At 36.8% G+C, this 23,536-nt stretch overlaps 1 protein-coding gene across 2 annotated transcripts in view; it reads left to right on the top strand.

The window, feature by feature from the left end:
• The window catches only part of Dpp10 (dipeptidyl peptidase like 10), a 1,552,828-nt gene that overhangs the window by 1,134,849 nt on the left and 394,443 nt on the right, over positions 1–23,536 (top strand). For both annotated transcript variants that reach the window (XM_005079885.4, XM_005079884.4), the window contains exon 4: positions 9,504–9,598. In XM_005079885.4, the coding sequence (XP_005079942.1) occupies positions 9,504–9,598 (95 nt within the window). The remainder of the gene's footprint in view (positions 1–9,503; positions 9,599–23,536) is intronic.

A 23,536-nucleotide genomic window follows, 5' to 3' on the forward strand; every position in this document is an offset into this window, starting at 1 on the left:
AATAAGAAAGCTTTGGGCACAGGTGTTGCCTAAAAAAAATAAGAACCAATAAAGCTGTGCTTAAACTGCTGTTGTTTAAATAGACCTTCTGGAGTGGGTGGGGGAAAGATGTTTAAATTCTAGAGGAGTTGATTTTCTTCTGGTTTGTTTGTTTTTAAAATAATTAGAAGAATAAAATGATCATGTGAAAATTGCTGCTATTCATATTTTAGTCCAAAATCAGATAGACATCATCAGTTGAGTAGCTGTCAACCAGTCCATTATGTATCCTGGAGGAGTTCTTTGTCATGAGAATGGTGATTCAATGGCTTGACACTTGTGCATGAGTTAGTATTAATTGCTTACAGTCAAGATTTTAAAATGAAGATGACAGTTCTTGTAACTTTTTAGCAAAATGTGTTTGTGTTCCTAGCTTTATATCTCGATTGTAGGAATTTGAATCATAAAGGTAAAACTATGTCTAATCCCATCTTGCTCCCCATCAAAATGCATAGATATTTTTCAAGTGCAAATCAACTGCCCCTTGGTAGCATTGGATGCTGTCCTTAACAGCCTAGGGTCATCTGAGAGGAGAAGCTTCAATTTAGGAATTGATCTTTGGTCTACCATCATGTCTATAGGGATGTTGTGAAAATTGATAGTCCCACCCTTAATTGGATAGACCATCCTACCACAGTTAAGAATAAAGAGAGATGCCCCCTCAGAAAGTTTCACAAGTTAATATGATATAGTCCATGCCTTAAGCAAGATGATCCCTTCCCAGGTGTCTCTAAGCTCTGTCAAGCTGACTAGGAAGGTGGGTTACAGCAAAATAGGAAACTCTTTGCTATAGTGGTCAAATGCTATATAATCCCATTCTTAGCTCTTGTGTTAGTGGTCTGCTAGGTTTATACATTCCAAAGCTGTTTTGTTAATGTTGGTTCTTTTTTCTCCCTGATATTGAAAGACTGATCGGGCATTCATAGAGATGAACAATGAAAGGATATTAAAGGGACTAAAGATAGTACAAGATAAGGTGAATAAGATCTGCAACATGCCAATTCTACATAATCTCCAAGTTCTAATTAGACTTTCATTTTTTTCCACCTTGGGAACTACTATGGAAAAATAAATAGTTCTTAGGAAGAATAAGATGTTTGATTAGTTTCTCTGGTGTCTCCTTACAGAAATACTAAGTCAAACAGCTTAATGTATCATCAAAGGTGATAAAAAATTAACATGGGACTATAACACCCCTCTTGGTAAAACAAAAAGAAACAAAATATGGAAGAAGAAGAAATTAGTTGTCTATATCACTGCTTCTCAACTCCAAGCAGCCAACCTTGGAGAAAGATGCCTCTTGCTTGGAGGAGGAACAAATACATAAGTCCCTGTCTTCCACTTGTAACCCAGTACTGAGCAGAGCCCAATGACCCATACCAATGGGCCAACCTAAACAGGTTGAACTCTGAGAATTTTCTCAGCCAAGACATCTGACTTCAGCATCTATCCCTCCTCCAACCTCATGGGCTTAGTGAGGGTAGTCTTCACAGCTTGGACAGCAGGTCATGAAAGCAAGCATGAGGCTTCCATTGTTACCTCATAGCCAAGTGCATCCTCAGTAAGAGGTACAACCCAGCACCAGTTAAAGGCATCTTACATACACTCCAGAGCTTACAGTCTCCAGACTAGTCCAGGCCTAAGGTGGAGACCTGTGTCCCAGTGGAGGAGAGTCATCTTTGACTGAGGTCATTTCCATCCTTGGATTAGACCTGACCATACCTTCCCTCCTTCTGAGATTACACAGATCTCTTAAAAGTAAACTGTTTCTGTTCAAAATAATCTTAAACAGCTTTTTCACAAGTGTATGAAGTTGTTGAAAGCTCAAAACAAAGGCAACCAGGCTAAATAAAATAGCAAAAATAATGAAAGGGATCATATGATCAAATATTAAGTAATCAATATAAGAGGTCAGATGATAGAGTTACTAACTGATGACAGGAGGACTTCTAAAGACCTGGAACATAAGGATGATTTGAAACAGACACAATGTTCAATGAGGACCTAGAGTATGTGTGGGTGGGCATGATAAGTAAATCAGAATGTATAGGCAATCTATGATGTGGGGAACTTCAAATAAAACATGGTAAGTATCATTTTCCTGTTATTGAATGAATGTAAAAGTGGGAAAATGTGTTGAATGTTACACATTAGTTTTATGTACCATAAGACTTTGGTTCATGACAGACAAGGAAAATGATTATGTAGCATGTGATGTTATAAAAGCAGTTTAAGAAGAGAGGGCTTATTCTGGCTTATGTGTCCTGGGCAATAGAGTTCCTCATGGAAGGGAAACATGTCAACAGAGTCAGGAGGATTGGTGATCAACAGTCAGGAAGCAGTGAAGGAACAGGAAGTGGAGCTGGGCACTAAAATCTTAAGGAACATCTGTCTCCAATGATCTACTTCCTCTGTCAAGACCTTCTATCTTAGAAATTCTTCAACTTTCCAGACACCCACAACTAAAAACCGAATTGAACTCCTAGAGCCTAGTTGCAAAGATGAGTGATGAGAAAAGGAAGCAAGACCAGGCTGGCGAAACCCACAGAGGCAGCTGACCTAAACAAGGAGGAATGTATGGACCCAGACTGATGACTGAGAGGCCAGCATGGAACTGATCCAGACACCCCAGCCCCCTGAACCTGAGTGTCAGAGAAGAGGTCCTGACAATCTGTGGGACCTTGGAGAGTAGAACAGTATATATTCCAAGCATGCAAATAGACTTTGGGAGCCCATTCCACATGGAAGAATGCTCTTTCAGCCTGGACACTTTGAGGAGGATGTAGGCCCTGCCTGGTATGATATGACAGACTCTGAAAATCCCTCATGGAGGACCTTACCCTCCCTGGAAAGCTGAGGGGAGATGAAGTGGGCTAGAAGTTGGAAGGATTGAGGATTGGGGGATGAGAGAGGAGGAGAGGGAGAGGGAACTGAGAGTAAAATGTGTAAAAAGTTAAATAAAAAATATATATACCACAAAAAAAAGAAATTCTTCAACTTTCTCAAACAATGCCACTGGATGCTCCAACACAGGAGTTACAGGAAATTTCACACTCAGATCAAAACCTACACGTATGCAATTTGGAGACTGGGGTATCTAGAGGTACATAACATTCACTTTCAATCTACTGAATTTAGTGTACATGTTTTTAAACAATTGGCTCTAGAGTCAATATAGTAAGGAGTCAGTAAAATGATCACTCAGAGCAAACCTGGGAGGGGAAAATTAAAGCCTATAGCTGAGCTTTGAAGGTGTCTTCTGAGAGAATGAGACCTGTAGAGATGTTTCAAGAGAGAAGATTCAAGCAAGGCAGGAGTTCAAAGGCAAGTGAGAAAGGCCTTAAATCCTTCTACTTATCTCTGTGAAGTTGAGTTAGGGGAAATTGAATCCGGGAAAAGCACAGGTTGGAATTGGTAACTGCAAATACACAATGATGTTGGCACTTTTAAATTTTAGGAGAGAAGGCCACAAATATACTGCAAGAGGTTTGAAGACTAGTGTGGGTAATGGACACATTGGTATTTAAATCTTATACATCTTTTACATAACTTATTGTTATGTAAAATATTTATTGAACAAGTGGGAAAATTGGTGACAGAGAAGACCTAGATGAAAAGGCTTATGATACTTTCCAATATAGAGAAGTTTGAGTGGTTGGTCACAAGCCTTAGAATTCCAAGGTGTTTAAGAACCCAGACTGCATTGATGTAGTTGGGGAGCATTTTATAATTTTTTTACAAATGTATAAGGTTTCTTTCCCCAAAATTTTGGCAGGGGGTGGGGGAAATGATGTGAATAGATGAAGTTGTTTCTTGTGGATGGGAGGCTCCAGAGATGGTGAGGAATTGTCACAGTGCTGGGAGAAGTGTTTTCCACTAGTTGGATGAGCATCCTGCTGTGTTCCAATCATGAATGGCTCTGGATTCTTGATTGATACTTGAGATGCTTAATTAAGGAATGAAATCTTAACTCAATATTTAGTAAGTCATTTGTGAAATAGTTTGACTTTTTCTGTGAAAACAGGAAATTTTGTCATTCTATAATTCTTAGCTTTGATTTCCCAGGATATTGGTTCTGTGTTTTCTTTAATAATATAGAATAATACAGAAAGCTTATCTTGTACATATAAAAATGTACAGTTTTAAATTATGATAATATTTGGGTTCAAATGCTTCAGTAAACCTTGCAATTTCACTTTACAGTCTTAATTTCTTAATTATTTCAAGGAATTATTTATAGATAACTTAATATTATTCTTCAATATTAAGCAAGCAGATTATCTCACCCAAGCTAAACACATACTTGCATTTTTATTAAAAAATAAAATAAACTCAACTAGTGAGGTGACTTTATGCTAATACACACAGATCCTGAATTTTTTCAGCTGTCAGCTTCCCATTAAACCACCATGATAACATATTCATGAATCTGGGTTTATTACTTGATTCTATATGTGAGAATATCATTTTGAAAATTCAAGGCATCTGGACAAAGGGGATGTGTATTCTGCATTAGTTATTTTCCGCATTACTGTGACAAAGCAACTTAATGAAGTTTAAGTGTTTGGTTCAGTGTACAGCTGAAGGGTACAGTCCATCATACTGAGGAAAACCAAATGGGGAGAGTGTGAGGCAGCTGGTCATACTGTATCCACAGTCAGAAAGCAGAGGGAAATGAATGTTCACATTAAATGGTTTCTCCTTTTTTATTTGGCTACCAACATTCAAGGTGTATCTTCTTAGTTAACCTAATCTTGAATGGCCTTCATAGATGCTGACAGAGCTTTGTCTTCAATGATGTTCTAGCTTTATTCATGTTTATGATTGGCATAAGCTATCACAAATACATCCCTGTCTACTTGACATTAAAACATATCACATTTAAACCAATATATTTCATATTTTGTCCCCATAGGTTCATAACTAATTCCACAATATGAAATTTATTAAAAATCATCATTGGTTTTAATAGTCCAACACTGTGTAAACATTTAAAATAGAAATCTCTTCTGAGATGTGAGACAATCTTAATCTTGAGCTATACAATCAAGAACAAGTTACAGGGTTTCAATATGCAATAGCATAGAATGAATAGCCCCACTCCAAAAGGGCAGAGTAGAAAGAGCAAGGAGCAACTGGGCATTGGTGATGTATGCCTTAAATCAGAGGCACTCAGATCTCTGTGAGTTCAAGACCAGCCTGGTCTACAAGAGCTAGTTCCAGGACAGCCTCCAAAGCTACAGAGAAATCCTGTCTAGAAACCCCCCAAAATAAAGAAATGAAGAAAGTGGAAGGAAAGACCAAAGGCAAGAAACAAACCCAACAGTAAACACTCCAAATCTTTTAGACTCATGAGGGAGTTGTCTGTGCTCCAAAGGGTTTAAGTAACCTCTAAAATCTGGTTCTGCTGCCTTCATCACATATAACATCTATTAGGCCAGTTTACAGCTTCTTTCAATGTTTGTAGATTTCCTTGATGAACCTCCCATTATTGTGATAGTACTGACATCCTAGTGTCTACATTTCAACTTTGGCTTTGTCTTCATAACTCATGAAATTCTCCTTACTCTAGTACATCCCTTCAGAGAATCTAAACTTATAATATGATACATAACGGGTCTCCATAGTCTTTTGGCAGCTTTGTGCATATGCCTCCATGATTCCCTCATGCTTTCATGTCTATCAGCCCAGTACTCCAATGACAATGAAGCCATATTCTTCTGCCAGGTTCACATGTCACCTGAGCTCCATTGGATCAAAGTGACTTCTGTCTGCCTAGGTGGCTGTTTTGGAGCAGGTAACATCTCTGTTCAGAATCTCTTTTTTCAAACAGTTTTGTTTTCTTCTAAGTTGGAATATTTAACTGGTACACTCTCACTCTTAGGATACCAATCCTATTGTCTAAGACTTTTAATTTTATCAGACTTCTTTCCTAGAAAAACCTTGCCTTTTTTCATTTTTATGTGTGCAGTCCCACTATAGATATGAATAAGAGCAGTTATCAGTAACCATGACACCGCCTGAATGTGACCTTGTCTTAAAATTTCCTCTGCAAAACAATTGGTTCACCTATTTGAAATTCAGCTGCATACAAGTTCTCAGAGCATGGACAATATTTAACCATATCTTTCATCCATTTGTGCAAGTATAACCTAGTTACTCATAAAGTCCTTGTTCCCCTTTTCTATTCCACAAGCCAAGCTTTCACCATTCACATTTCTCGGCAGTCTGGTCTTCCAAACTCCTACAAAGATGGCCTATTAAGGTCTTCTTAAAATAATCTAGGACAGCTCTGGTTTTTATAGCTTTCTGCTACAATCCCACTTCAAAGGTCTGCAAGTTACATCATCAGTTTGTCAAAGTCCTAGTCCCATTTCCCAGTCCAGGTTGCTATACTAGTTACTTTATTCATTGCTGCCTGAAAAGAACAATTTCCAAGATGAAGAGTTTATTTCAAGTTGCATTTCAAGTATATACTCCATCATGATGGAGAAGATATATTAGTGGGATCTGAAGCTCTTTTTGACACCTACTCAGAAAGCAGAGAAATGTGAATTCTTGTGCTCAGCTAAATTTATCTTTTAAAGTAATCTTAAGCCCATAGAATGGTGGGCTCTCACAACTTCAATGAACCTAACCTGGAAAATCCCTCACTGAACTTTGCATCTAAGGTGATTCTAGATCCTGTCAACTTGTCAAGCAATATAAATTATCATATGGATGATACAAATTTCTTTAGGGATTGGAGATTAAATAGCCAGGGCAGCTGTTTCAGTGTAAAAATTCTGATTCTTTGAGACACATTCATGAAATTTTACAACTGAGTCATCTCCTAGGCCCCATGTTGGAATTATAATGTTTCTACCACAAGAAGAACAAAATTATGTTAAATGGCTACTCTCAGCTTTTGGTGGAAGACATACAAATTACAGCATTTTTACCTGAAAAATCTTAAACTAGGATATATTGGTATGAATTTCTTTTCAAAAATACTTTAGTTTTATATCTATTGTTGTTTTCTTGGGACATATTTCTGTAAATATGCAATACCCATGGAACCCAGATCTTTTGGAACTAGAGTTACAGTTGTGAGTACTATGTAATTGTGGGAATTGAACCTGGGTCCTCTGAAATAGAAGCAAGAAGTTTTAACTATTAAGCCATCTCTCCAGCTCTTTCTACTTATTTCTTTTCATTATTCAAGTTATAAGGGGTGGGGAAGGATTGACTGTTTTGACAGCCATATTTGTTTATGAGTGTTAGAGACTGCAAATGTAAGCACTTAGAATTGGGGAAATAGACAGTGAAGCTATCCGTCAAATATTTTCCTTTTAGGAAAGTGATTGAGTTGAATATGTGTTTAGTATAATTGGCTCTTAGAATTCAGTAAGCTGAAAGTAAGGAAAGATTATTTAATCAAGGTTCTGTAGAGGCATGTATAAAGCTGTGTTTTAAGGAGGTTTGAAGCATACCTAGCTTAATCTTCCCATGTGAAGGTACTTCAGTCACTGACAAGTCACTTATATTTCATTGCCTAATATAAAACAAGGTATGAGGCAGTCTAGAAATGCTTTTGACACAGTTCTACTTATTAATGTACCAAGAGAAGTTCTGAGAGCAGCAGGTGGATTCTGTAATGAGTATAAGTCAAGCAGTAAGAGTGGATGAATGGAAGGACCAGAAAACTATATTTGAAAGAATGGCTTAAAAAACTGAATACAGACAAATATTAAATGGCTTTGTATTATTTCATAAGATCTTTGTTCCATTTTGAGCTGACGAATTACACATGGATTTAAAAGGGAAAGTTTTTCCTCTAATGAAATGTAAAGAACCAGGAGTAAAAAATTGTGGGCATATCATGAAGAGCTAACAGTGTTCACAAATCTCAAATCCAATTACCTAACAAAATTGACTTTAAAGTAATCAATGTTAAGTGCAGTCCTTATCTTCTTAAGCTTCATTTCCTTCTACTTTAGTTTTAAGAGCAATAATGATTAATATTCTTACCTATATCCTTAATAAAAAAAACCTCATATCTTAATTAGTTTTTTCTCTGTGAGAGTCCACATACCATGGATTTTGTTTTCCCTTTCTTTGACCTAGGACTGTTCATACTGAAAGTAGTCTCTCATATCTTCTCTATCTCTAGAATCTCAAGTGTCATCTGTATTTAAGATTTTCCTTTGGATTTGAGGATTTGGAGACTCTATTATCTCTATGATGCAAGAGGAGTATGTACAAGGATATAGGAATGGCTAATAGCACATTAAGAATCTATGGAGACATGTTTGTTGAGGGCATGCTATTTTGTTCTTCTTACCAGTCTATGAAGAAAATCAATGAATCTAGAGCAGGGGTAAAATACTGAGTGGAATGGGAGTAAAGTGATTTAATAAAGTTCATGGTCATTGAGCACAAGAAAACAGGAGATTGGATCACTGAGTAAGAATAAAAAAGAACACACATAGCCTGTGTTGCTTTTTACAGTTTAGGGGAGGAAGGAATGGAAGAGAAGAAAGGAATAGAAAATACCCCATGAAGGCTTAATCTTAAATTGAATATGTCATTTGCTCCGAATGAATACAATTTTGATAGGCAAAATGTACGCTATTAACAACCAATTCATTGGCAGTTTATTGCAGAAGCTAAGGAGGCCTGTGGGCCATTTTTTGATTGATGATTGGCTTAGGAGGGGGAAGGTCTAATCTACTATATGTGGTGCCACTTTGGGGATTGTCCACAGGCAAATCTTAGAGAGACGATTCCACAATAGAAATCACCTCTTCCCAGCTATATATACTTATGTGTCAAGTTGACAAAAAGTAACCAATTCTTATGTAAAAATTAGTCATCTAGAAGGAAAGCAATTATTTCAAATAAAGTTCTCAAGATGGATTGCATGGTATGGTGATTTTGATCTGTGCTTTTACAAAACTAATAATATACAAGAGAAAGGATTCTCTGATACAAAGAGGGTGCAATTGAATGGGAATCTTATGGAGGGAGACACATGGCTGTAAAGAGACCCAAGTCTGCTTAAGGGTAGTTTTGCATGGCCTGACAGCATTGTGCAATTGCAGAAAATCAGCAGCTCTTGTAAGTTAAACACTAGATTGTAGATAAAAAGACTGGTTTCCTTTGGAAGCTGAAGGATATTCCTTTTGCCGCCTTCCTTTAAATGGGTGGCAGGTTTCCTATATTATAATTAATTTCTATTTGTTAAGCTATGAAAATAAGTAGCCCTCTCCCTAACCCTATGTTCATTGCACAGTGAAACATGTGTTAGACAGGTTCCCTGATACTTTCAGGGGATTAATGTGAGTCAAGCTCAGAAATCTGCTGGGGTTATTGAAGGCAGACAATGGTGTTTCTAACGTGTGTTCATAATATACATTTTCTTCCTTACATATATTTCATGATTATGATTCATTTTCCAATTGGATATGTCTTTGTTGTTGCAGATACAGATGTGGTATATAAAACCGACAATGGACATGTCATTAAGCTGAATACAGAAACAAATGCTACCACGTTGTTATTGGAAAATGCAACTTTTGTAAGTAATGAATAATTAATTGTGTGATGTATTCCACTGCTCATCAGCAACCTGTTTATTGGTACTTATGTATCTGTAACTCAGCTCTACACCTACACAGCATTTTAGGTAGAGTGTTGGAACTGGGATATGATTAAAATACTCTTCTCAATTGTCCCATCTTCTACCCTAATGGGTAGTTTCAGTTTTTTCCATGATAATGCCAAATTTCTTCAGCACATTTGTTGTAGAGGTGTCTTTTCTTGTCTAATATTGGTGTTTATACCTTAGTAAGGGATAGCTGACTATGGTTCTGGGATTTATTCATGGTGACTCTATTCTATTTCATTGGTCTGGATGATTATTTTTCTATTAGGGCCATGCTGGTTTGGTTACAGCCTGTAGGATAACTTGAGAGCAGGTACTGCAATGATTATGACACTTTTCTTGGTGTTTAATATTGCAGTGCTGTTGCTGATCTTTGTGTTTATAGGAACCTTAGGTTTGCTTTTTTCTCTAGTCTTTTGAAGAATTCATTGGAATTTCTGTGAGGATTGCACCAAATCTGTAGCTTGGTTTTGGTAATGTAGCCATCTTTACAATATCAACCCTGACTATTAATGAGTACAGGTTTAATGACTTTTTAATTACTTTCTTCCACATTTTGAAGGTTTATTGTAGTAGTCTTTCACCCCTTTGGTTACTTTATTCCTCTTGAAAAGTTAGTAGTTTATTACTCTTCATTTCTCTTCCCCCTCTCTCTCTCTGTGTGTGTGTGTGTGTGTGTGTGTGTGTGTGTGTGAGAGAGAGAGAGAGAGAGAGAGAGAGAGAGAGAGAGAGAGAGAGAGAGAGAGAGAGAGGCCAGGGTTTGACATCAGATGTCTTCTTCCTCAATTATTTTCCACCTTATATTTGAGATGGGTTCCCTTCACTGAATCTGGAGCTAGCCTAGAAGGCCAGCAAACTCTAGAAATCATTGTTTCCTTCTAGCCCTGGAATTAAAGTGTACACTTTCACATGCAGCTTTTTACATGGATATTAGGAATCTAAAGCCAGGGCCTCATGTTTGCAAGGGTAACATTTTGTCAACCTGGCAATATCACTTGTTAAAAATGTTCTTCATTTCTAAGAACTTTCTGTCAGATTCTGTCACCAGGAACGGGAATGCTTTTATTTCTTCCATTCATATTTGTTCTATTTTTATTTTCTGATGTTACTGCTATAATTGACTTTTGAGCACTACATTCAATGCAACTGGAGGAAATAGGCAGTTTTGTTTTCTTTCTGATTTTAGTGGAAATGCTTTCAATTTTCCCATTTGGCATAGGGTTGGAGATAGTCTTAAATGGGTCCTTTTTATGTTGAAGTACATTCCTTCTATTCCTAGTTTCTTTAGGGATGTTATCATGAAGCAGTTTGCCAAAATTTTGTCAAAGCTTTATCTGCATTAGGGAATCATGTTAGTTCTGTATCTAATGTGTTGCATTTCATTTACGTATTAGCATATTGCGGAACTAATATTGAAGGCTTAGAATAAAAGTTACTTGGTCATGGTATATTGTTCTAGCTGTCTTTCTACTGCTGTGATAAAGCACCATGACCTAAAGCAACTGAAGGGAAGAAGGGTTTCATTCTCCTTATAATTCTACCTCACAGTCCATCACAGAAGGAAGTTATGGAAAGAACTCAAGGAAGAACCGAAGGTAGGCCTGATTGCTACTCCACACACCATTGCCCAAGGAATTCACTTCATAGCCAAAATGAGGGAGGAACCATCGAAGATGCTGCTTGCTGGCTCGAAGGCAGTTTATGTTCAGCTAGATTTTACATATAAAGTACATGACCACCTGCCTATGGAATGACGATGCCCAGAGTGGTTTGGAACCATCCACATATCATTTAACAATCAAAACATTCTCCCATAGCTGACCCACATACTAGCTTGATCTAAGTAATTCCTCAGTCCCAATCCTGGATTGCCTCACAGGTGTTTCTAGGTTGTGAATGTTGACACTTAAACCTAAGAAGGACATTTATGATCTTTGTAATGTATTTGTTTAACAAATGTTTTACTGGGAAAATTTCACCCGTATTTATCTGGTTAATTGTACTATATACATTTTCTGTTTGTCTTATCTAGTTTGGTGTAATATTGTCTTTATAGGATGAACTTGGTGATATTTTGTCTCTTTGTGTTTTATGATACAACACTTCAGTGTTAAGTCTTAAAGCTTTGTTAGGATCCAGTAGTGAACTCTCTTGTTCCTGGGCTTTTCTTTGCTGCAAGGCAATTATATGTGCTTGAATCTCATTGATTGCTATGGATATGTTTATAATTGTTGGTGTCTGTGCTGGCTAGTTTCATTGTCATCTTGATACATCCTAGAGATACTGTGCAAGAGGAAACCTCAAGTGAAGGATTTTCACCATCAGATTGGCCTGTGGGTTTGTCTCTGAAGCATTTTCTCCATTGATGTTTGATGTGGGCTGGGCTACCCTTTATGAATGTGTCTCAGTTGGGGTTTCTATTGTTGTGCTTTGAAGAGACACCATGACTCTGGCAATTTTTTATAAAGGAAAACATTTTACTGAGGTGGCAGCTTATAGTTGCATGGGTTTAGTCCATTACCATCCAGGTGGGGTGCATGGCAGCATGTAGGCAGATATAGTGCTAGCTACAACTTGATCAGAAGGCAACAGGAAGTGGACTGAAACACTGTGTAGTATTTTGAGCATAAATGAGACCTCAAAACGTGCCTCCACAATGGCACACTTCTTCCAACAACACCACAAGTCTTCTTCTAACAAGGTCACACCTCTTAATAGTGTCATTCCAATGATACTATGGGGACCCATTACATTCAAACTACCACATTCCACTCCACGGTCCCTATAACCTGGTCAAAATATAATGCAAAATGCTTTTAGTCCAACTTCAAGTGTTCCCATAGTCTATCACAGTCTCAACAATGTTTAAAAGTCCAGTCTTTTCTGAGATTCATACAACCTTTTAAATGTATTCATTTATAAAATCAAAATTTAAAAAAAACACAACACATACTTGGAACATTTAATAGCATAGGATATACATTGCCACCCAAAACCATAGGAAGTGATTACAGTAAATAAATACTGAACCAAAGCAACACCAAAATCCAGTTGGGAAAACTCTAAACTCTGCCTCTCCTTATCTTATATCAAACTGCTCTTCATATCTCCAACTCCATTCAGCTTTGTTGACTGCAAGTACTTCTTCTCTTGGGTTGGTTCCACTCCCAGTTAGCAGCTCTCCTTGGCAGGTATCCCAACACCCTGACATCTCTAATATCTTGTATTTTCCAAGGCAATCTAGACTTCACCTTACAGCTTCAGGAATGGCCTCTCTAGGCATCATTTCAGGAACACCCCCTGACACATGCCTTGCTTTAACAGTTTTCCTTGTGTGTAGAGGCAAATTTCATAAAGTGTTTCTTCTATCCTTAACTATAAAATCACAATCACATAGTCATAGTCAAAGCTAGAACTTGGTCCCCTCATTCAATATATCTTCACCAGTTTTCTATTTGTTTCCTAAACTTGGTTGTCCTTGAATTTGTTATGTATGTAGACCAGGCTGGTCTCCAATTTAGAGATCCACTATACTTTGACTTCCAAATTCTGGGAATAAAGGTATGTACCACCACACTTGGTTCTAAGGTTTTCTCTAATTACTTTTCACAAGCTTTAAATTGAGCTAAGTGGGATCTTACCCAGAGGTCATCACTCCCTTGATATCATTTCTTAACCTGTTTATCTCTTTGAACATAAGACTTAGCTCCATTCCATTTCCCAGTTTCCTTTTCACAATCTGTACTTTTTAAAAAATCTTTTTTGTTGTTGTTTAAGACAGGGTTTCTCTGTATAGCTTTGGAACCTGTCCTGGCCCTCTCTCTGTAGACCAGTATGTCCTCGAACTCACAGAGATCCTCCCGCCTTTGCCTCCCAAGTACTGGAATTAAAGGCATGCACCACCACTCCTCTACCCTCATTAAAAATCTTTATCAGAGTTAACTATAATATCTACACAACAAAGTCTATATTAGATTGTTTTGAGATTTCGTCTGCCAAGGGAATTTATCTGAAACTCTTCACTTTAGCCTCAAACAGAAACTTTTTCTTAGGACAACGGCAGAAAAACAGCCATATTCTTCACCAAAATACCACATCTGGCATCTCTAGTAGCTTGTATTTTCCAAGATTTTTTAGGCAGTATTATAAAATTCCTCTCCTCTGAAACATCTTGATTCAACTACCCATAGTTCAAATAACACTTAGAATCACTCTCTTCCATGCTCCTACTAGTATGGCACATTAAGCAGTGCTTAAAGTATTCCACTGCTTTCCTAACCCAAAGCACTAAAGTCTAAATTCCTTTAAACAAATACATGATCAGACCAATCACAGCAATACCCCTGTCCTTGGTAGCAACTTCTGTCTTAGTTAGGGTTTCTATTGCTGTGAAGAGATTCCATGACCATGGCAACACTTATTAAGAGAATATTCAATCAAAGTGGCAGATTACAGTTACAGAAATTTAGTTCATTTTCATAATGGTGGAGAGCATGGCATCAGGCAGGCACACCTGGTTCTGGTTGCATCTTGATCAGGTGGCCACATGAAGTGTACTGACATACTTGGTGATATCTCAAGCATAACTAATACCTCAAAGCTCACCTCCACAGTGACACACTTCTTCCAACAAGATTGTATGTACTTAAACAAGGCCATACCTCATAATAGTGTCACTCACTATGAGATTATGTGGGTCAATTGCATTCAAACTACTTTATGATTGTACTGGATTATATAGTAAAGGAGGCCCAGTGGTTAAGAACATTTGATGCTCTTCCAGAGGAAGTGGGTTTGATTTCAATTACCTATATGGTGGCTCCCATCTGTTTAACTCCAGTTCCAGGGATCCTCTTCTCCCTTCAGTATGCACCTTGCAAGTACTTGATTCTTGGGCATACATGCATGTAGATAAAATACTTATACATAAAATAAACCTTTTACAGAGGAAAGAACGCTGAACAAGAGAAGCCCACTAAATAACCAGCAATTGCAAATGTGTGTGTGTGTGTGTGTGTGTGTGTGTGTGTGTGTGTGTGTGTGTAAATAATTGACACATTAGGAACATCAAGATGGCTCGGCAGCATGCCCAGTTCATGAAGACCCATGTTTCATCCCCACTGGGACTCACATGATGGTAGGAGAGAGCTTACTCATGCAAGTTGTCTTTTGACCTCCATATATCTGACATCCACACATATATGAACAAGCACAAACTTACACACAAAATAATAAAAGAACAATAAAAGTTGAGTTAGTAAATAAGAGAGAATAAAGACATTTTTTCTTAATGATAATAAATCTGCTCATACTTATCTAGAAATAATTGCTGTGGATCCCACATTTTACAGTACTTATGGGAGAGAAAAATTATACAAGATCGATAGCCTACTCTCTAAGGGAATGCATCTCCTTTGGGAAAATAGTGCCAACTTTCATGAATGGTTATAGAAAGCAACATAGGGCAGTCATTAGTATTTCTTCACTAGGTGAAGGACCACTGCTCCTCAGACACATGAAAGAAGGTACAAGAACCATTATGAGATGGTACCATAGTAGCAAAGAAGCTCTCCATAGGATAAGATAGTGAGAAGAAAGAGGGGGTTGGGCATGGTAAGGGTATGATCATGAAGTCCAAAATGAAGTCACTCTGGTTGCTTTCCTGCAACATTCCTTTAGGAAGCAAGGATTATACACATTTTTGTTGCCTTCATTCCCTGTTGATAACCTTTGTAAGGAGCTTCTTGTCACAATTAAATCTATGAGATTAGGTTTAGAACTTCAGTGAGGGAATATTCTTGTGTGGACTGATTATCACTAGTCATGTGACCTAGTTTAGATGAATGAAATACTTGTTTGGATCACAAATTGTTTTCATTCCTTTAGAATTAATTAGTTATTGTTTTTAGTGCTCTTAACATGTCAAGAAAAAAATTGTTAAGTTTATCATTCTGCTATCCCAATTCTTGTGTTGTCGGTGCACAGTCTTCCATCTCACCTCATTAATATATATCTATGTGGTAATTAATTAGTGTATATTATTCCACCTCATCTCATTAATATAGTCTCCATGTAATAACTAATTAGTGCATATTATTCCATCTCTTCTCAGTAATAGATCCTTCATGTGCTAATTAGTGTGTTTGTGTATAGTATTCTATTTCTCCTAATTAATATACCCTCCATATGCTAATAAATTAGTGCATAGTATTCCATCTCATTACTATATACTCCATATGATAGTTATTGCAGTTTATCTATACCTGTGGATTTATTCATTTATATTACTTTTATGTGTAGTTGTATTCTCCTCTTTGTTACCTATAACTTTTAACATAGACACCTTCGTGAATGTTTTCATTATTTTTCTTATATGATGCATAGACTCCCTAAATTCATATGTGATACAATGCAGTTAAACAGTTTATGAGTCTCAGGAAAGTAAGAATGCAATGAAGACAAGGAAGAAAAGTAGAGTTTAGGAGAAGGGAAGATAGTGTGTAGCTGCAACTAGTTAACTAAAACTTGAGAGAAAGAAAAAAGCAAAGTATCAAGATACTATTTCAAAAGAAGTTTTTTTAAACCATTTCTTTCCAACTCTAAGTAATGTTAAGGGCAATCATGTTTTGAAAGTTCATATTAGGTTAATATTTTGCTTTGACATGTCTCCAAAGTAAAAGTATTAAAATGATTTTATCAGAATTAGATAATTTATCAGAATTAGTTAATTTCTTTGCCTAATGAGAAGTATTTTACTTATAGTCATAATTAATCCTGATACCAATTATAGCTGAAAAGGCTTCTAATAAAATAATAGCAAATCAATAATTGAGAAACTTTATTGATAAATATTATTTGTAGTATTTTGCAGAATAGTCTGGTATCTAGAAGACATGTCACATTAAATATGTCAGTTTATCTATTTTTAAAAAGCTTTTCTTTACTTTTATTCCTGTTTCTATGTGCATGCCACAATTATTCATTGCTCATGGAGAGAAGAAGAGAACATTAGATCCCCTGAAACTAGAGTTATAGGTAGCTGTGAACTGCCTGGTGTGGTTGTTGGGATTCAAATTTGGATCCTCTACAAGAGCAGGAATTGTTTGTAACAACCATGTCATGTCTAGCTCCCGATTTCCTTTTTTAATTAAGATAATTTGATACCATTTTCCTTCCATATTTTAAATGTATATTGAATATTATTACTGCTTATTTAAATTTTGTATGGTTGGTTGAAAATTCTGAATCTGAACTATATTTGACATAGCTGTCAAAAATATATAAATGTCATGAAATAAACGGCCCCACAGCATTCTTTGAGATTTGAGATAGGCTAACTTCTAAGGAACGAGAGTCCTGAAAGGCATACCATTTCTTAAATGTGAAGATGGAAAAGCATTTTAGCTCGAAAACTGTTATTACCAGTCTAATCATTTAGAAATGTTATTTCTGGAGCCAGAACAAATTCACACAAAAGATCGTACAGATCAACATCACATACATCACCTATGTGTCAGCTGTGATTTTTTATTATTGATAATGTGAGCATTGGCAATGATCTTGGACAAACAAACATTAAACGCCTTATGTCATTCTGTCAAATCACTTTCTGAAAATAAAAATCACTTGTAAATATACATCCAAGTCATGTACCTAAGTATTAAGAGGGGTACTACTAAGGAAAGTTAATAGCCAAGATAAGAATGTATATATTTTAACCTTTCAAAATATATGTTAAAGGAACTAGAGAGATGGAGCAGTGATTTAGAGCACTTACTGCTTATCCCGAGAATTCAGGTTTGTTTCCCAGAACCCATATCTTGTAGCTTACAACCTTCTATAACTCCAGCTTCAGGGAATGCAATGCTTCTGGACTTTGTGAATACTAGTATTTGTGTGTAAATACCCACATACTGACACACATACCAATACATAAACCAATGAAAACAAATCTTAAAACACATGTTTAAATAAACTCTTTAAAATTAATCTGAATCAGAAATAATATATTGATAGAGAATGAATTCCAATAAACATCATAGCTAGACAGACTTGGTCCTAATGTCTATTGACTATTACACAATTAGTAAGGCAGACTAAATCTAATGATTTGTGGTGTGTATAAAGAGCATCAGTGTACATTAAGACACTTGGCTTACAACTTTCCTAATGGTTATGATTTTCTTTATTGTTTTCTTTGTTTTGTCATTGTGAATACAAAATAAATTATGATACAGTTTTTAGAATAATGAACATAAAAGCAAGAAAATCAGACGTGAAAGTTTTGTTCTCACATATCTTGGATACACATGTGAGAAGATAGTTCAGTTGTCTCTATGTGTTTCAAGGATAGTGTGTTATAATCTGGTCTGAGTTATACACAGACGTCTCCCTTTGAGGATAATGGGGCTAAAATATCTCCAAATATTCTACCCTGAATTGTCATTAGAAATAACCTGGAGGCTAGATTCTATGTACTAAGGTATCATTCACAGGGACAATGAAGTTGCGTTAATTTATTTTTATTTTTAAATTTAAATTTAAATTAGATACAAGATTGCTTCACATGTCAATCCCAGGTCCCTCTCTCCCTCCCCTCCTCCCACATCCTCCCACCACCCCTCCATTATCCCCTCATTTTTCCAGGGTGGGTGAGGCCCCCCATGGGGGGTGTCCATAGTCTGTCATTTCATCCAGGGCAGGGCCAGTTGAGTTATTCTTAAGGGCAGGTAAGATGAGTCTGCTGAAGAGGCTTGAATGAAAGACTGTAAATATGAGTTTGATCCTTTGGACCTGTGTGAAGCGGAAAGGAGAATGGCCTCCACAGGGCTGTCTTCTGTCCTCCACACAGATGCTATGGCACATTCACCCAGATGTACATCTCTCTCACACACACAATAACAATAAAGATATTTTAAATTACAACATCAATACTTGTTGCTGGGTCCTAACTTCTCCCTTAACTTCTTCCAAATAGTGTCCATTGTTGCTAATAAACCCAGCAAATAAATACATTTGAGCATCTTTTTTTGATCAAAACAAGAGATTAGCATAAACATCATTTTCCTTTGTTAGACATGGTTTGCTTAACCATTTAAATGAGAGCTTAGGATTCCTTCTTCCCAATGTCATCCTGTAAATATGAAGCAATGTTCACACTTCCAGCAATTGTCTTCATATAGGTCTTCCTTTTGGTTCATTTGAGGTTGAAGGTGTGCATCTGGTAAGAGTTGGAAGATAACATGAGTCAGAATCTGTCATTGTTTTGTATGTTAGTCTCCTGAGAGGCCTGCATGGTGCTATGTAGCCACAGCCAGTCAGTCTATTTAGAGAAATTTGATGCTGAAGTTACACACCTTTGGCCATCTGATGACTGGTTCTGCCATTCATTTCACTTCTGAGTAATTTCACATATGGCTAACTCCCAGTCATGGGAAGCTAATTAAAACTTTTAAAGAAAGTTGTAGTTAGACAGGAAAGTAAGTTCTTAGATTTATTGCACAGTTGGTTGACCACAGTTAACGATAATGTGTATTTTGGAATTATGGAGGGTACATTTCTAATGTCTTATCACCAAGACAAACAGATAAATTGGCTGAAAATTATGTTAACTATCTTGATTTAGTCTTTGCACAATATTCATGTGTAACAAACACTGCATTTGGCATTAAAAATACTTGTGTAATAGTACATATGTGTAGTCACTGTACAAAGATAATGACAATATATGGACATGATCACATTCACCTGTAATGTAATCCAGGACTCAAGACCCTGAGAAAGGAAAATTAGAATAAGTTGCAGGTCAGTTTGAGATACAGAGTGAGACACTGTCTCAGAAAGAAAAATGAAAAATGATAATTTCCAAAAATGAAGTTAAAAGCTAATATTAAGTATGCAGTACCATATGCAATTTTATATTCATTTATGGTGATTTAAGCAAACAAAATACATTTTAAAGAGATGATTGTAAGTTCTGAAGCTGGTAATGGGACCTCTCCCTCCCTTTTGTCCTTTGGATATGTTCGGTCACTGCAGCTAAGTGATGCAGAACCCTGTGTGAGGGTCTGGGAGGGTGGATTCTGAAACCTCCAAGTACAAAACAAATGCAGACATTTTGAAAGCACAGTGGAAGCCTAGTAAATTAATATTGAATCTGCTTGTGAGACACATGAGTTCAAGGAGGCTCTGTTTTTTGGCAAGCACAGATTGATAATAGTATTCCATCATACTGTCACAGAGCTTTCTCAGCTTTCACTGCTGTTTATCAAGAAATTGAGGCCAGAAAAACAGACATCTAGAGCAGTCTTGAGAGGAAGAGAAAAAAATGCCTTGACTCCTGATCCAGTGTAACTTGTAACACACCTGAATGTCTAAGTCTTTTTGTTTGTTTTTGTTCTTGGAAACAGGGTTTCTTTGTGTAGCATTGACTGTCCTGAAACTCACTGTGTAGATCACCAGGCTAGACTCATTCCCTGGCCTCTGCCTCCAAAGTGCTGGAATTAAATGTGTGTGTGTGTGTGTGTGTGTGTGTGTGTGTGTGTGTGTGTGTGTGTGTGTGTTACCACATTACCACATCCTGGCTTTCAAAGTCAGTTTTAAAAAATATGAAATATAAAATAAATGTTTCTGGTATCTTAGTTTTTCTTATTATTGTTTTTGATCTTTTTAATGAATAATTATATGAACGAAGCCCTCTATATGCCTAGCATTGAGCTCTATCATTCAAGAGTACTGAGCTAACTGCCACACAGACTCCATTTCCAAATAAGAAATTTCTTTTGAAGAGGTAATTTGTCTTTCATGTGTATCGGTGATTTGCCAGAATGTATATCTCTGCACTTTGTACATGTATTACCTGAGGCAAACAGAATCCCTGAATCTGGAGTTGTAGGTGATTTTTAGCCACACTATAGGTGGTGGGAATTGAACTTAGGAGCTTTGGAATAGCAGCCCATGCTCTTAGGCACTGAGCCATCTCTCCAACAGCCAAGAAAATGTTGTGCTTTGTTTGTTTGTTGTTTGAAAATATAAATTGCGACAATTTTTTTAAACAATCAGAAAATGTGCTTGAATTGAATACATTTGCACACACATACATAGGTTAGGTGGACCAATATAAGCTATCTAAAGTATCAATAGATAAGAGACAGATAATAGATAGATGGACAAATAGACAGACAGACAGACAGACAGACAGACAGACAGACAGACAGACAGATAGATAGATAGATAGATAGATAGACAGACAGACAGACAAATAGATGTACATCCACTTACAGGTGCATAATAATTGAACTATGTGTTTTATCACTATCTAATCAGGAAAATATGACCACACACATTTAAGGGAGAGAAAGTGAAAACTGTGGTTTTAATGACACCAGTTGCCTTAATTTGACCAAATTTCACTTTTATCATAATTTAAATGTCTCCCCTCTACCACCCATGCCATGATTCTTTCTTTCCAAATAACTTTGAGTCTTTTGTGTCTTCTTTTTCGATATCTCTGTTTTTCTGTGTCTCATTTTGTCTGTCTCTATATGTCTCATTCTGTCTCTCTGTCCCTGTTTCTCTATCTCTCTTTCTTTCTCACATAAACACACATACCCAAACACACACACATTCATGCATACTACCTCTCTACCACCACTCTGTAATTTCTATTGCTGCTTATCTTCACTCGGGTGCTTTACTCATTTCCCTGTGTAGACCTGCAAGGAATGATTTAGGTTAAATATGAGGTTTACCTGTCATCCAGCATTCAATATGGGCTACTTGGTGATTTCTGGGCCAGTAGAGGCTACTGAGTTTTCTCTGCTTTGGAGTAATGGAACACACTTTCAATTCATATCTTCTGCCCACAAATGCCATGCATTTTCCCTACTCTGCACATGACTTCTGCAGTGTAGGGTATGGCAGCACAGTAGCCCACATTCCTGCATCATAGTATCTCATACAGAAAGTTGATTCTTCCTTTAGTTCTAAGCAACTCAACTTGTGCATCTTTTCCTTGCTGAACTGAAATTCCCCCTTTTCTCCAAAAGTAAGACTTTTATAGCTACTTTCACATATATATATATACATACATACATACATACATACATATATGTATATATATATATTCAGTGACTTGCTTCACTGCTGTCGAGCAATGAGTCCTTTATTAAATAAAATCAGGTTGACCTGAACCCAGGTGTAATAAGTTACTTAGCTATTGTTGTTATAACATACCTTGGCAAAAGCAGCTTCAGGAAGAAAAGGTTTATTTTGGCTTTGGTTCCAAAGAAAGGCATAGAGTCAAGGAAGCATGGCAATGGTAACAAACTGGTTGGTAGCATTTATCCTTATACAGTGTTTTTGTTAGTGTTTCTGCTGCTGTGAAGAGTCAACGTGACCATGGAAACTCTTACAAAGGAAAACATTTAATTGTGCTGACTTGCTTACACTTCAGAGGTTTAGTCCATTGTTTTCATGGTGGGAAGCAATGCAGTGTGTAGGCAGACATGGTACTAGAGAGGTAGCTGAGAGTTCTACATCTTGACTCTCAGGCTACAGGAAGTGGTCTGTCTCACTGGACATGACTTGAGAATATATGAGACCTCAAAGTCCACCCACAGTTTTTCACTTCCTCTAACAAGACCACCCCTACTCTAACAAGGCCACTATTCTTAATATTGCCACGTTCTTTGGGGGCCATTTTCATTCAAACCACCACATATAGGAAATAGAAGAAAATGTGGTTACTCTACATACCCAGTGACCTACTTCCCCCAACAGAATTCCACTTTCCACAGCCTTCCCAAAGAGCAACTTTAACTAGAGATCAGGTGTTCAAATACAAGAGGCTATGAGTGACATTTCTCATTCATACCTCAATAGCAGCATCTAGACATTGGAATGGTCAGTCTTATAACCAAGGCGTCTGCTAACAGTAACAGTGGATAGCCTGTACAGCATGGATGCATTGCACGAGTGACATCTCTCATGGAATGGAAAAGTATGATTTGAGATATTTTCCTATTATGTAAATTGACAGAGACTTGTAAATTCAGTACTTTCACATTTCTAGAAATTTCCACTTAAAATATTTAATTCCCTTGAATATGGGTAAATAAAAAATTTCAATTTTTGTTTCCATAATTTACTAAAAAGCTTGCAGATCTTATATGTTCATGAGCTGGTTTCACACCTTGCTTGTAGATCATTTTTTTAATTATTGCCTAGTTTCACTGGTTTATTTATATTTTTATTATTAAATTTTATGTGTTCTTATGTATACAAAATCCAAATTCCTTATTTGTAGTTTGGTTGAAAAAGAAAATGTGTGTACTGTTCTTGCATGTCTGTGTATCATATGTGTGCAGTATTTATGTGATCAGAAGAGAATAACAGCAGATCAACCGAAACAGGAATTAGAGTTGTTATTGCTGAGAATCCAATCGTGGTCCCTCAGGAAGAGTAGCCAGAGCACTTAACCACTGAGATTATCTCTTGAGCGCCTATTTCTGCATTTTTTTAAAAAATAAAGCTTTTTTTATATTGTTATCTTTTTGCTATAGAAAGGTTTTTTGGTGTGGTGGGGACTGGGGATATATATCAGATGGTAGACTGCTTGCCTAGTATGAATGAGGCCCTAGGTTTAAAGCCCAGTGTCACATAAGTCAGATGGAGTGTAAATCTGGCACTTCTGAGCGGAGAGGAGGGTTACGTAAGGGCATCCTTAGCTACATAGTCAGTTTAAGGTAAATCTGAGGTATGAAAAGGAAATAATACAGGAATAAGTCTAAGATACTTTATTAAATATAGAAATCATGGCTGAGAGTCACTTGAGAAAGTGTTCAACACCCC

This window comes from Mesocricetus auratus, unplaced genomic scaffold (assembly GCF_017639785.1).
Source record: "Mesocricetus auratus isolate SY011 unplaced genomic scaffold, BCM_Maur_2.0 Super-Scaffold_100676, whole genome shotgun sequence".
NCBI lineage: Eukaryota > Metazoa > Chordata > Mammalia > Rodentia > Cricetidae > Mesocricetus > Mesocricetus auratus.